The 11,334-nt window shown below is 39.8% G+C and overlaps 1 protein-coding gene across 1 annotated transcript in view; it reads left to right on the top strand.

The window, feature by feature from the left end:
- Positions 1-10,635: 10,635 nt before the first annotated feature.
- DCHS2 (dachsous cadherin-related 2) overlaps positions 10,636-11,334 on the top strand; it is a 257,837-nt gene continuing 257,138 nt past the window's right edge. Inside the window, exons 1-2 of the mRNA XM_053597835.1 lie at positions 10,636-10,648; positions 10,695-11,089. Of these exons, the coding sequence (XP_053453810.1) occupies positions 10,636-10,648; positions 10,695-11,089 (408 nt within the window). The remainder of the gene's footprint in view (positions 10,649-10,694; positions 11,090-11,334) is intronic.

The following is an 11,334-nucleotide window of genomic DNA, read 5'->3' as shown; positions in this document are numbered from 1 at the left end:
AAGCTGTCGCCATGGGTAGAGTGCTGTGGCGTCACTGGGCTTAAGCGATTCTCTTGCCTTAGCCTCCCATGTAGCTGGGACTATAGGCACCCACCACAACACCCAGCTGTTTTTTTATTTCTGTTGTTGTTTTAGCTGGCCCAGGCTGGATGTGAATCCACTACCCTTGGTGTATGTGGCCAGTGCCCTGCTGACTGAGCTACTTGTACCGCCCAAGGGGGACATTTTTTGTTCTATCAGTTGCTGACTTCAAGTAAATACAGTATTTGACATAAGTACCCTCCCAGCTCCTCTCCTGTATCCAACGTCTACTTTCTAGCATCCTTCTTTTTGAATCTATTATGTTTTATAAGACAAAACTCCTTTCACATAAAACAAACATTTTCAACAAAACTTGATGGGATTTTAAAACGAAGTTACAAAGTAATTTTGTGATATAGTCAAAAGGCTTTCAGAAGAGCATGAGTTACACAGACAAGTGGAATATGGTAAAGGCTTGACTTGTGATCCCGTTAAATGAGGCAGTATGGGCTCTGCTTTTCTTTTTTAATTTTTTTAATCTCTATTTGTTTTTTTAAATCAAAGTAACAGGAGACACTCATTTGCATTATATTAATAGTTTACTGACTTGTTATATTTTAGTGGCAAGAACAAAGTCATTTTGATATAATTGCTTTTCTCAAAATAGAAGGAAAATTAGTTGTCCTGGCAGACCAGCCTATTTAGGCAATTTGTCTCCATATGTCAGCTCGCTGCTCTCCACACCACCTGCTTGGGTCCCTGTCAGGGACACAAACCGATGAGATCACCGCAGCAAGCAATAGATCTTGGGCAATTTAACCGGTCCAGTTTTGCTTGGTAATGAGGAGAGTGTCTCTGGAAAATAGGAAATTGGAATCTGTCACCTCTCAGCAAACTGGTGAGTGATTGCTATTGTTTTGCATCTCTGAAGGGTTAGCATACTTTATTAGCTATTTTTCAGCCCTGAGAGTTTAGTGTCACTCTTTTTTATAGGCAGGGGGTCTGTGAAGTGTGTTGTGGAGTGTAATTATCGAAAACAAAGTGATAGTGAACAGTTTTTCTCTAGGTATTAGGACACTAGCTTTACCTGCCTTGAGCAATTTTAGGCAAGAGAGGAACAGGTGATTTGTAAGGTGATATTGGCTAGGAGCATGATCAAAACACTCTCTGAAAGTGACTCCACGTGCTTTCTGTCTTAAGCGTGATTCTGGTCTCCAATTCCCGAAACCGAAATTTGTAAACACCAGTGCCAATGTGACAAAAAAGGTGTGACAACACTTTCAATCATTCCTGCTTTTGATTTGAAAGACATGTTTGAGGTATAGAATTAATCTCTGAAGAGCAACATGGAATAAAATTTATCTTAGTGAAAACAAACTTGCTGAATGGAAGTTTCCAAGTTGGTAGTTATTCCTTCATTCTATTAAAAATAAAAACCGTAGATAAAATAATGTTCCTCCTTAGGAAAAACTACGAAATTCTAGAGTTGGAAAAGACATCAACGTTGAAGTTACTGGGCAATCAGAAATGAACTCCTGCTACAAAAATGGAAGAAAGTACCTACTTCAGTGATAAATAGTACCACCAAAGCTGTGTTTTCAAACTCCACATTATGGCCACTGAGTGGTCAACATTAAAAAGAATACCAATGAAAATAACAATAAAAATTAAGAAATATCAGAAAACATGTCATATTGGGAGGGTGAGTAGGGTGTCATGAAATTAATATTTCAGTTACAGTATGCGTGTGTGTGTGTGTGTGTGTGTGTGTAGGGGCTATGCTATAAAAAATATTACTTACGGTAGTCCAGGAAAGGTTAGTAACCACCCCATTTGCACTTGAATGTGAGAAGATGACAAGCAACAGATTCTCGGTGTGTGTCTTAGCAGAGGTGCCCTGCCTCTTGAGCCTGTGACCCCCACTGAGTAGATTTCATGCTCCATTATATAACACTTAGATTTGTTTCCACGGTCAGGATTTATCTCTCCACAAAATAATCAGAACCCCATTTCTCAGCTGTTGAGTCAAGCACTTGGCTTTTAAAATAGACTTTGTGTCCTTAATTCTCTTTACTAAAGACTATTGTCTCCCTCCTATAAATTGTGTGACCTCTCAATATCACACCAATTCACGTCTAGTTCAAGTTTGAACCATCACCATTGGGTATCATTTGCATATATCTCTTTAGCCTTTTAAACAAGAGTGCTATTTTGAGGCAAGTCTTTTTCTGAAAAACATTTTTATAAAGACAAAACTTTGGATAAATCAAAGAGAACCTTCACATGGACAATGTAAGAAACACTGTCTTTGAAATGAATCCGCCCAAATTTCCAGCTGAAACCAATCCCTTGAGATTGTTGGCTAGAAGCAACTCTATTGCTGTGATAATTTCTGCTTTCTCTTCAAGGAGCACTTAAATGTTTGAGAGAGAATGGTGCACTAGAGATATGGGTATTTCCTTCAGAGAATGCAGGAAAGAGGAAAAGTTGGCCTTGGCACAGCCAGGGAATGTATTAGTTTCCTATGGCTGCTCTAATGAATTATCACAAACTTAGTGGCAACACAGTTTATTAAAAAACACAAATTTATTGTCTCAGAGTTCTGTAGGTTTGAAGTTCCACATGGGTCTCACTGGGCTAAAACCTTCTGGAGACCCTGGGGGAGGATGCTTTCCCTGCCTCGGCCAGCTTTCAGAGGCTGCCTCAATTCTTTGGCTCCCAGGCCCTCTTCTTTGACCCATTTCATTTGTCCCATCTCTTTCTCTGACCCCAACTCTCCTGCTTCCCTCTTGCACATTAAAGACTCCCTGTGATCACACTGGGCCTACCCAGACAATCTCCTCAAGTTCCTTAACTTAATCACATTAGCAAGGCCCCTTTTGCTAAGTAAGGTGATGGATTCCCAAGTTCAAGGGATTATGATGCAGACATCTTGTGGGGAGGGTGTTATCCTGCCCACCCCCAGGGAACCATGAGGATGAATGACTATAAGCAAGGGAGAGTGAGATCCTGCATAAGCCTTCAGATTCCCTTGATTTGTGAATATGGCTTTGCCTCTCATGATGTTCTTGCAGAAATGCTGAGTTACTGGAATCATTCACTCCGGGCACCTGCAAAGTTCAAGGATTGGCAGCTGTGACCATTCTCTGCAGCCATGTATAGCTCTGCCGCCTTTTACTCTTGGGCTGCACAATGCACTTGATCAAAAATGAACGATTGCATCTCTGATTGCTGGTGGTTGCTTCCCTGCATTTAACATTCATCTGTGCCCCTGAAGGGCTTTATCATTTGAGTCTTTAAAGCATCTCTTCTAAACTGCATTTTTTTATGGCGTTATTTTTAGGCTTCCGCGGTATGCCAGGATATGATACCAGGGCTTAAAAGAAGAAGAACAATGAAGAAGGTGAAGCAGGGCGAACTGGGTATAAAAATGCATGAGAAGTGAGGGTGGAGGCCCTCAAAAAGGATTTTGAAGGTAAAGCACACAGAGAAAATGTGGTAGCTACGTTTATAAATAAAGTAAAGGGTCGAGGATAAAAGCCCAGGAAGGCAGGAAAAAAATAGCTGTCTGTACACATTTGCAGACACAGGAAGCTGTGTTGGAAGAGAATCTCCTGCAAATGCAGTAATGTTACTTACTGCAGATGCCCTGGAGCCTGATGGCTAAAACACTTGGCGTGCGGTGGTCAAAACGGACATCACTGACCAGGGGAGTCAGACTTGCTTTCCTTGAAGACTCTGGTTTCTTAATTGAATGCATCTTAACAGGCTGAAACTTTCTGTAATGTCATTCCTCTATTTCTTTTTTTCTCTGGGAGATACAAATAAGACATGGGAAATAAGGAATTGGTAGTCAGCCGAGGAAAGTTAAGGAGCACCTGAATATGTGAAGCTATTTCTACAATAATCTCTCCAGGGATGGAGATTTGAAGCATGTCACTGGGTGGAAGGCCTCAGGATTCTACAGCCTTCATACTGTAAATCTGTGATTTCTCAAATCACAGATCGTCTCCTCAGGATTATTTTGGATTGCAATATAAAAGCTTCTTTAAAAGGACTAAGTACAATTCACTACTTATAAAGCAGGTTAATCTTAAATATGATTATTTAATTCCTGGAAATATTGACCTAATTTTCAGATTAGTTTCAGCACCAAGAGTGCTACTTTTTATCATGGATTGTTAAAGAATTATTTGGAAAATGTTCTACTATCCACAAAATATGTTTATGTCAAAAAAAAGGGAGAGAGAGAGAGAGAGAGAGATGGGAATATGTAGAAAGTGTGCATTGTGATGACAGAGATAGTTTTTTTCTTTTTTCCTAATGCATACATGTTCGGAAAGGCTCAGAACATTCCTAGGGTGAATATATTACTATGTTGTTGATTGTACTAAAGGAAAACAAGATTGACTTATTTAATTTATTTAAGTTTGCATTCCTTTTTTACATCTATACTCTGGTGGACCTAAAGATTAGGATGGAAAAATTCAGATCCTGGTGATCCAGGCAAATGTTATCAAAGAACAGGGCTGCCAGACCTACATATGTTCCAGGAGAGGAATAACTGAGATATTGATGCAGCCAGAAACCTGCAGTATAATTTTCTTACCAAAAGCTTGTATATGGAAGGAGTTTCTCACAGATAGGATCTGTACCCAGGCCATCTCCATCTGTGTATACTAGTCATGAACTGTGCTTGAATCCAGCAGGATCTATTTATTTCCAAAATAACTGTGTCTTGATCAAATAGGATTCATGTGTGCGTGTCATACGAAGTAGACACACTGGGCCGGATGTGGCTCTTTTCCCTGACTGCCTTGATTCAATGGGATCCAGGCATTTTCCAACTAAACAGCTGTGGCTTGGGGAGAATCCAGGTGTTTTTCTCACCGAATATTTGTGGGATTGGCAGGGTCCTGGGTATTTCCTTTGCTTTCTCTTGCCTGGAATTATTATAACATATATTATGTACATATATATATTTCAGTGAACTTTGCTTTGTCCCAGGAAACAGATCAGCTTCCTTAATTTCACACAAAGAACAACAGCACCTAGAAAAACATGGATAAGATCAAATGCTATTTATCTTCTTCTTCACTAGCTGTATCTTTCATGCTGTCTTATATAAACATGAATATTCTCAAAATTCCCTTGTGTGAAAGCAAGTAGATTACCTTTCCACACTGAATAATTAATCTACTCAGAAGATGCTGCTTTATTGGATTGGGGGTGTCACACCTGTTCTGACATCCACTTGTTAAGAACCTGTTGGACTTGGCTTTGGCTTCTGATTGAAGAAGTAAGCCAGCCTCCCTACGTTTGGCAATGCACAGACCTTGTTAGAAAATAGTGTGTGGTTTTGGTTTCCACATCTTATACAATCTATAGGAAAATTGGAAAGAGTTTAGAGAACAGAACCAAAATGATTAAAGCATTGGGGAAATGAGGGGCTGGGATTATTTCATCTACAGAAAACCTTTTAGGAAAAGCAAGATGGGATGTGTGCCAAAGAGAGAGTTAGAAAGCCAAATCTTCGAGGCTATATGGTTGAGCAGATTTGATTGGCCTTTGTAGGCCATCCTGAGTCTGGAGGAGGGAGTGGGGAAAGGTCTGCATTACCAATTATTGGACAGAATAAGCAAATTAGGCAAGAAAAGGGCACCTGGGGAAAATTAGGCAGGAATTATTTTAGCTAAGGGTTCTATCTTAAATCTACTTATACTATAATCTGCAGAGGCAGGGCCAACTTCAGTATAATTAATTCTCACATTCAAGCTTCTACTGAATTTGAAAATATGAAAAAATATAGTATGTCTAAATCTACTTAATGATAAGCCATGTCAGAGTTCCTTTTAATCAGAAAATGGAATGTTGGTATAAAGAAATTATTGACCAGTTTTTCCCTATCTTTCAAAAAATCAGAGGAAATAACTACATGTCAACATCTTAAACAGACACTAATATTTTGTAAAATTTAATCATATTCTGTTGAAAAAAAAAATAGGTGTGTGTAGAATCCGTTCTCAACACCAAAAAAGGAAGGAATAGAAGATCTATTTTTTTCTTTACTTTTAAAAATTCTTTATTAAGTTGTAACTGTGTACATTAATGCCTTTATGAAGTACAAGGTGCTGATTTGATATACAATGTGGAAGACTTACATCTAACTGATTAACATAACCATCTCCTCACTTACTTATTTGTTGTGGCAAGACATTCATACTCTATTCGTAATAGTTTAGAAATGTATCATTGCATTATGCACATTAGGAAGATCATCTCTTTTGGGTGGCTTAGATTCTAAGGTAGGAAGATGGATGTGATGACCTATTAAGATCCCTCTCATGTCCAGGATTCTAAGTCTTTAAGAACACAAAATATATGTAGATATTAATTGCAAACTACAATTAATTACTTATTAAACACTAAATCACCTTCACTTCTACAAAGCTTTATATTAGCACTCTCTAGAGAAATACAACAAATTCTCTTTATCTATGATATATATAATTACATGTATTTTTTATTTAAAGGAATTGGCTCACGCAATTTTGGGAGCTGGCAAGTTGGCAGGCTGGACACTGAAGCAGGTTTTCTAAGTTGCAGTCTTGAGACAGAATTCCTTCTTCTGCAGAAACCCTTGTTTTTTGTTTGTAATGTCTTTGACTGATTGGATAAGACCCATCTACATTATGGAGGGTAATCCCCTTTACTTAAAGTCTACAGATTATAAAGTATTATAAAGTCTCTTCACAACAACATCTAGGCTGGTGTTTACCAAACCAGTGGTACCATATCCTAGTCAACTTGACACATCAAATTTAACCACCATAAGCTCCAAATATTCTTTGGCTCAAACCTTTTCAGAAAAATGACATAGGAGCCAACATGGAGTGGGGACCCCTGCTGTCATGCACCCTTCCTATCCCTCAGAGGCCCTTCCCCCCAAGGGAGAAGATGGGAAGAAACCCTCCATGTTTCACATGATCCTCTGCACTTGCCTTTCAGCACCATTTCTTTCATATATATATATATATATATATATATGGATGCATTTCTTTTTATTTTATTAAATCATATACACATAGATCATGAATACACTTATGCATGTGTGGGTGGGGTACAATGTATTGATTTTTTATACAATTTGGAGTGCTTACGGCAAACGAATTAATATGGCTTTTGCCTCATTTACTTGATTATTATGTTAAGACATTTATGTTCTATACTTGATAGATTTGACTTGTACCCTTGCAATATGCTCCATAGGTGTGGTCCCACTGTTTACCCTACCTTAAGCACCATTTCTAAATACACAGTTGGCTGTGTTTGTCATACTCCCAAGTAGTCACTTCCTTGTTCTGTTCTGTGTCTTCTCATAAACATGCCAGCCAAGTCCTCTCTCTGCAGTTCCTGCAGGTCTTCCCAAAACTCTGTACTATATCATGATACTGATTTCAAGAATTTAGAAGAAGACAATCTGATTAAAGAACATCAGGAAGACTATAAATAACCAGTGAAGACCATGGACATGGGAGCATAACTGTCTGGGTTCAGACTCCAATACCACCACTTACTACCTGTGCGACTTTGACCACATTACTTATAATGCTCCTGAACTTCAGTTTCCTCATCTGTAAAATGGGGATAATAATTATAATTCCTTCCCTAAAAGGTTGATGTGAGATGCTTTGCAAAATTTGCATGCATTGGCACACAGAAAGTGTTCAGTATCATTTATCAATTATATAAATTGGTAATTATATAGCAATTATGAGCACTTAGTAATTATTTATATTTTTAAGTTAATTATTTTTTTTTTTTTTTTTTGGCCAGGGCTGGGTTTGAACCCGCCACCTCCGGCATATGGGACCGGCACCCCACTCCTTGAGCCACAGGCACCGCCCTTAAGTTAATTATTATAAAGCTGAGGACTGTCATCTGGGAGAAAATGTTAGCAAAGATGGACTGACTCCCTGTCTTATTTAAACCATATAACATCAGGTGCAGATTGGCCCCAAGCCTTTCTGTCTAATGATAGTTATAGTTTCTGTTTATGATAGTCAAGATTTTATACCTTTTAACAGCCATATGTTGGAGGGCAGGTTATGAAGTTAGAGTTTGATATTACTGAGAATCTCAAAACAATTTACCTCTAAAACATTTCATCATACAAATAAGTGTAAGGTAAATGATACTTATTTAACACTTTGTGTGCCAATCCATGTATATTGTCTGATTTAAGGATCATAATACCCTGTAAATTAGATATATCATCCTCAAGTTACAAGGAAACTTCAGCTTAATATTTAAATAACTTGTCCCAAATTATAGAGCAGAATCAGGATTGCCCAGCTTCAAAGACAAGATTCTTGCCGGTTATACTATGGTATTTCCCTCAAAAGGATCAGACCTTGTCCTATTTCATTCAGGCTCTTGGCTCCTGAATTTTCTAAAATTATTTTCAGATACTTGAGAAAAGCTCTTAATTCTTTTATTTTGCCCAATTGAATTCTTAATTCTAGAATGCTGCTCAGGACATTCAATTATGGGTACTGTGAAGTGAGCAAGAGACCTTGAATTGTACATGCTTGGATTATAAAGCCTAAGAACTAACAAGAAAATAAATGTTTGAAGTTCTTGATTTTCCATTTGTTTTCCACTGTTTATAAAGAATGTGTCAGTGAAATATGCAGAAAAAAAGATGTTTCTTTTCCTTTATTCTTAGACTCAAGTAAATATTTGATAACAATGCAATTTACACAATAAGCTGAAGAAGCTCAAAAATAAGCTCAAGAAGCCCCATAGAATGATACAAATTAGTAGATTGTGAAGATAGAATTCACAATGACGGTTCTCACAGCCGGTACATTTTTAGTTATGGCTTCAAATCTCTACTTTAATAGACTCATCCACCCATCTACTCACAGGTTCAACCATTCATCCATCCAAGGGGTATTTAATAAATAGAGACCCACTGTACTCTGTTCTAGGTGCTAGGATAAAACAGTGTTTAAAGTGCATAAAGTGTGTTGAGATTAAACAAATGAATAAAGCAATCTGATTTCAGGTGATATAAATCGAATATAAGGTGAGGATATAGCGTTTAAGGTGCTTAAAGTAGGGTGATCAGGGAAGGACTCTCTTAACAGCTGGCATTTTTGAGTTCAGACTTGAATGAGAAAGAGCCAGAGCTTTGCAAAGCAGGAGAATGAAATCTTGGCATGCAAAGTTCTAACAATTCAAGTGTACCAAGATCAGAAAGAAAACAATATGGCTAAATCCAGAGTTGGGGTGCCAGGCAAGGTCAGAAAGGTGGATAGGAGCTTGTATAATGGAAGGAGTCTGACTGAAGCACAGACAGTTCTCAGGTTACAAACGCGATAGGTTCTGTAGGTTTGTTCTTAAGTTGAATTTGTATGTGAGTTGGAACAGGTACATTTAGTATAACCTGTAATAACCTCCATTCCTAAGTTCAAGTTGTAGGTCAGATGTTTGTAACTCAGGACTTCCTTTATAATAGAAGTATATATTATATTATATTATATTATATTATATTATATATAATAGAATTATATTGCAAAAGAAGTACTCTAAGCAGGAGGTAACATGATCTGAGTTAGCTTTGAAAACATCAATCTAGATGCTTAGTTGAGAATTACTTAAAAGGGGCAGGAGTGGCTGCAAGGCAACTGGTTACAGTGAGATTGAAGAGGCTAAGGAAAAAGATTCCCAACACTCATAATGAATCTTAATGTTTAAGGAGAGACTTCATTGATGAAAGTGGAATTCATTTTCAACAATGTCTTCTTTTACAGGCAATATAACTGCTACAAAATAGTTATTTTGTGGAAGGTACAGATGACCGTGTAGCTTTGAATTAGCAATTACATATAACTCCATTATATACTAAAAAGGCATTTTACTGTTGCTGCAAGGAACCATTATGCAGAGCTTTTGGTCTTCCCTAAAGGAGAGGAAAAATATCTAGGAAATTAATTTTTCCCTCCTGCCAAAATGCAAACTTGCAAAAACCATTTAGTAAATATGGCCTACCATTCTTAAGAGGCCATAGAGTCCTTCCTTAGGCATACTTTCTTACAGGCCATTTTATCAGTTTCTACTGATTATTGTGGATAATTGAAGGGAAATTACAAGTATGGAGATTTACTGGCATTTTCTTCGGACTCAGAAGCTAGTTTTGAAGGTGGTATGGAAAGGGTGGCCCTGCTCGCAAACTCCTAGCGTAGGGGTGGTGGCAGAGTGCTGGGAGGAGGAGAGTTTTCAGCCATCCGGTCTTTGTGCTCATAAATCAGCCTGTAAAACACCCTGGAAGTGTTATGATGGCGCTGAATGTACAAAAAAGGTTCGCAGGCCCAATCTATTGTCGTCATTCTTGGTGGCAGAGGGGAGTGACAAGAGGCTCACATGTCGCTGAGTAGTAGCGCGGCATAATAAAGCGTGGTTTGCACCATGTGTGTCACAGATTTCTCGGGTTTTCTGGAAGGTCTTTCCAAGTTCCTCCTTCTCCCCCTTTGCAGTCATCCTGGCCCCAGCTGTGCATCGGCCTTTGACTCCATCTGTCCTTCCGTTGGGGACGAGTCTCTCTCCCAAATGGAGAACACAAGTTTGGCTCCTCTAAAGTGATTATAACCCCCATCTTCTCCGCTCAGCCGAGCCAAGCGTCAGGCCTTTTGGAGGGACCCGCCAGAGGACGGTCGGAGGTGGGGGCGGCGGGGAGAGGCCGCGTCCCCCACGTCCCCCATCCGTCACCACTGGGCAAGCCAAGCTGGGGCAGACGCTCCGCCTGCGGGTCCCCACCCGGCCCGCGGTCCAGATCTCCAGGCCTTTCCCATTTGATTCTGCTCCGCCCTGCTGCAGAGGAGCAGCTCGCAGGTGGGAGTTTGCCCTCGCCTGCGCCGCGTCACTCCGCCGGGAGGGGAGGGAGAAGCGCAGGCGGCGGAGGCTGGGTCAGAGGGGTCCTCTGCTCGCGGAGACGCCGCGGGGAGCGACCGCCCCGCCTCCCCGCCCCCGCTTCTCTCGGGCCCCGCGCCCCTACTCCCTGCCCGTAGTCCACCGCCTCCTCTGGCCGATCCCCATCCTCTCCTCGTGTACGCGCGCTTTAAATAATTTCCTCCTTTTCTGGAAAAAAAAAAAAAATGCACCTGACTTTACCAGGGGGAAACAACCAGCCGAGCAGAACAAGGAACAGATGTAATAGGAATAAAAGGAGAGAGAAAAAGAGATGAGACTCGTTTAAAGAAACCCAGGGGTTGAAGAGGTGGCTGCAGCGGCAGAGGCAGCCAGACCTTC

Source organism: Nycticebus coucang, chromosome 1, assembly GCF_027406575.1.
Source record: "Nycticebus coucang isolate mNycCou1 chromosome 1, mNycCou1.pri, whole genome shotgun sequence".
In the NCBI taxonomy this organism is placed as follows: domain Eukaryota; kingdom Metazoa; phylum Chordata; class Mammalia; order Primates; family Lorisidae; genus Nycticebus; species Nycticebus coucang.
This window is presented reverse-complemented; position numbering and strand designations above follow the sequence as displayed.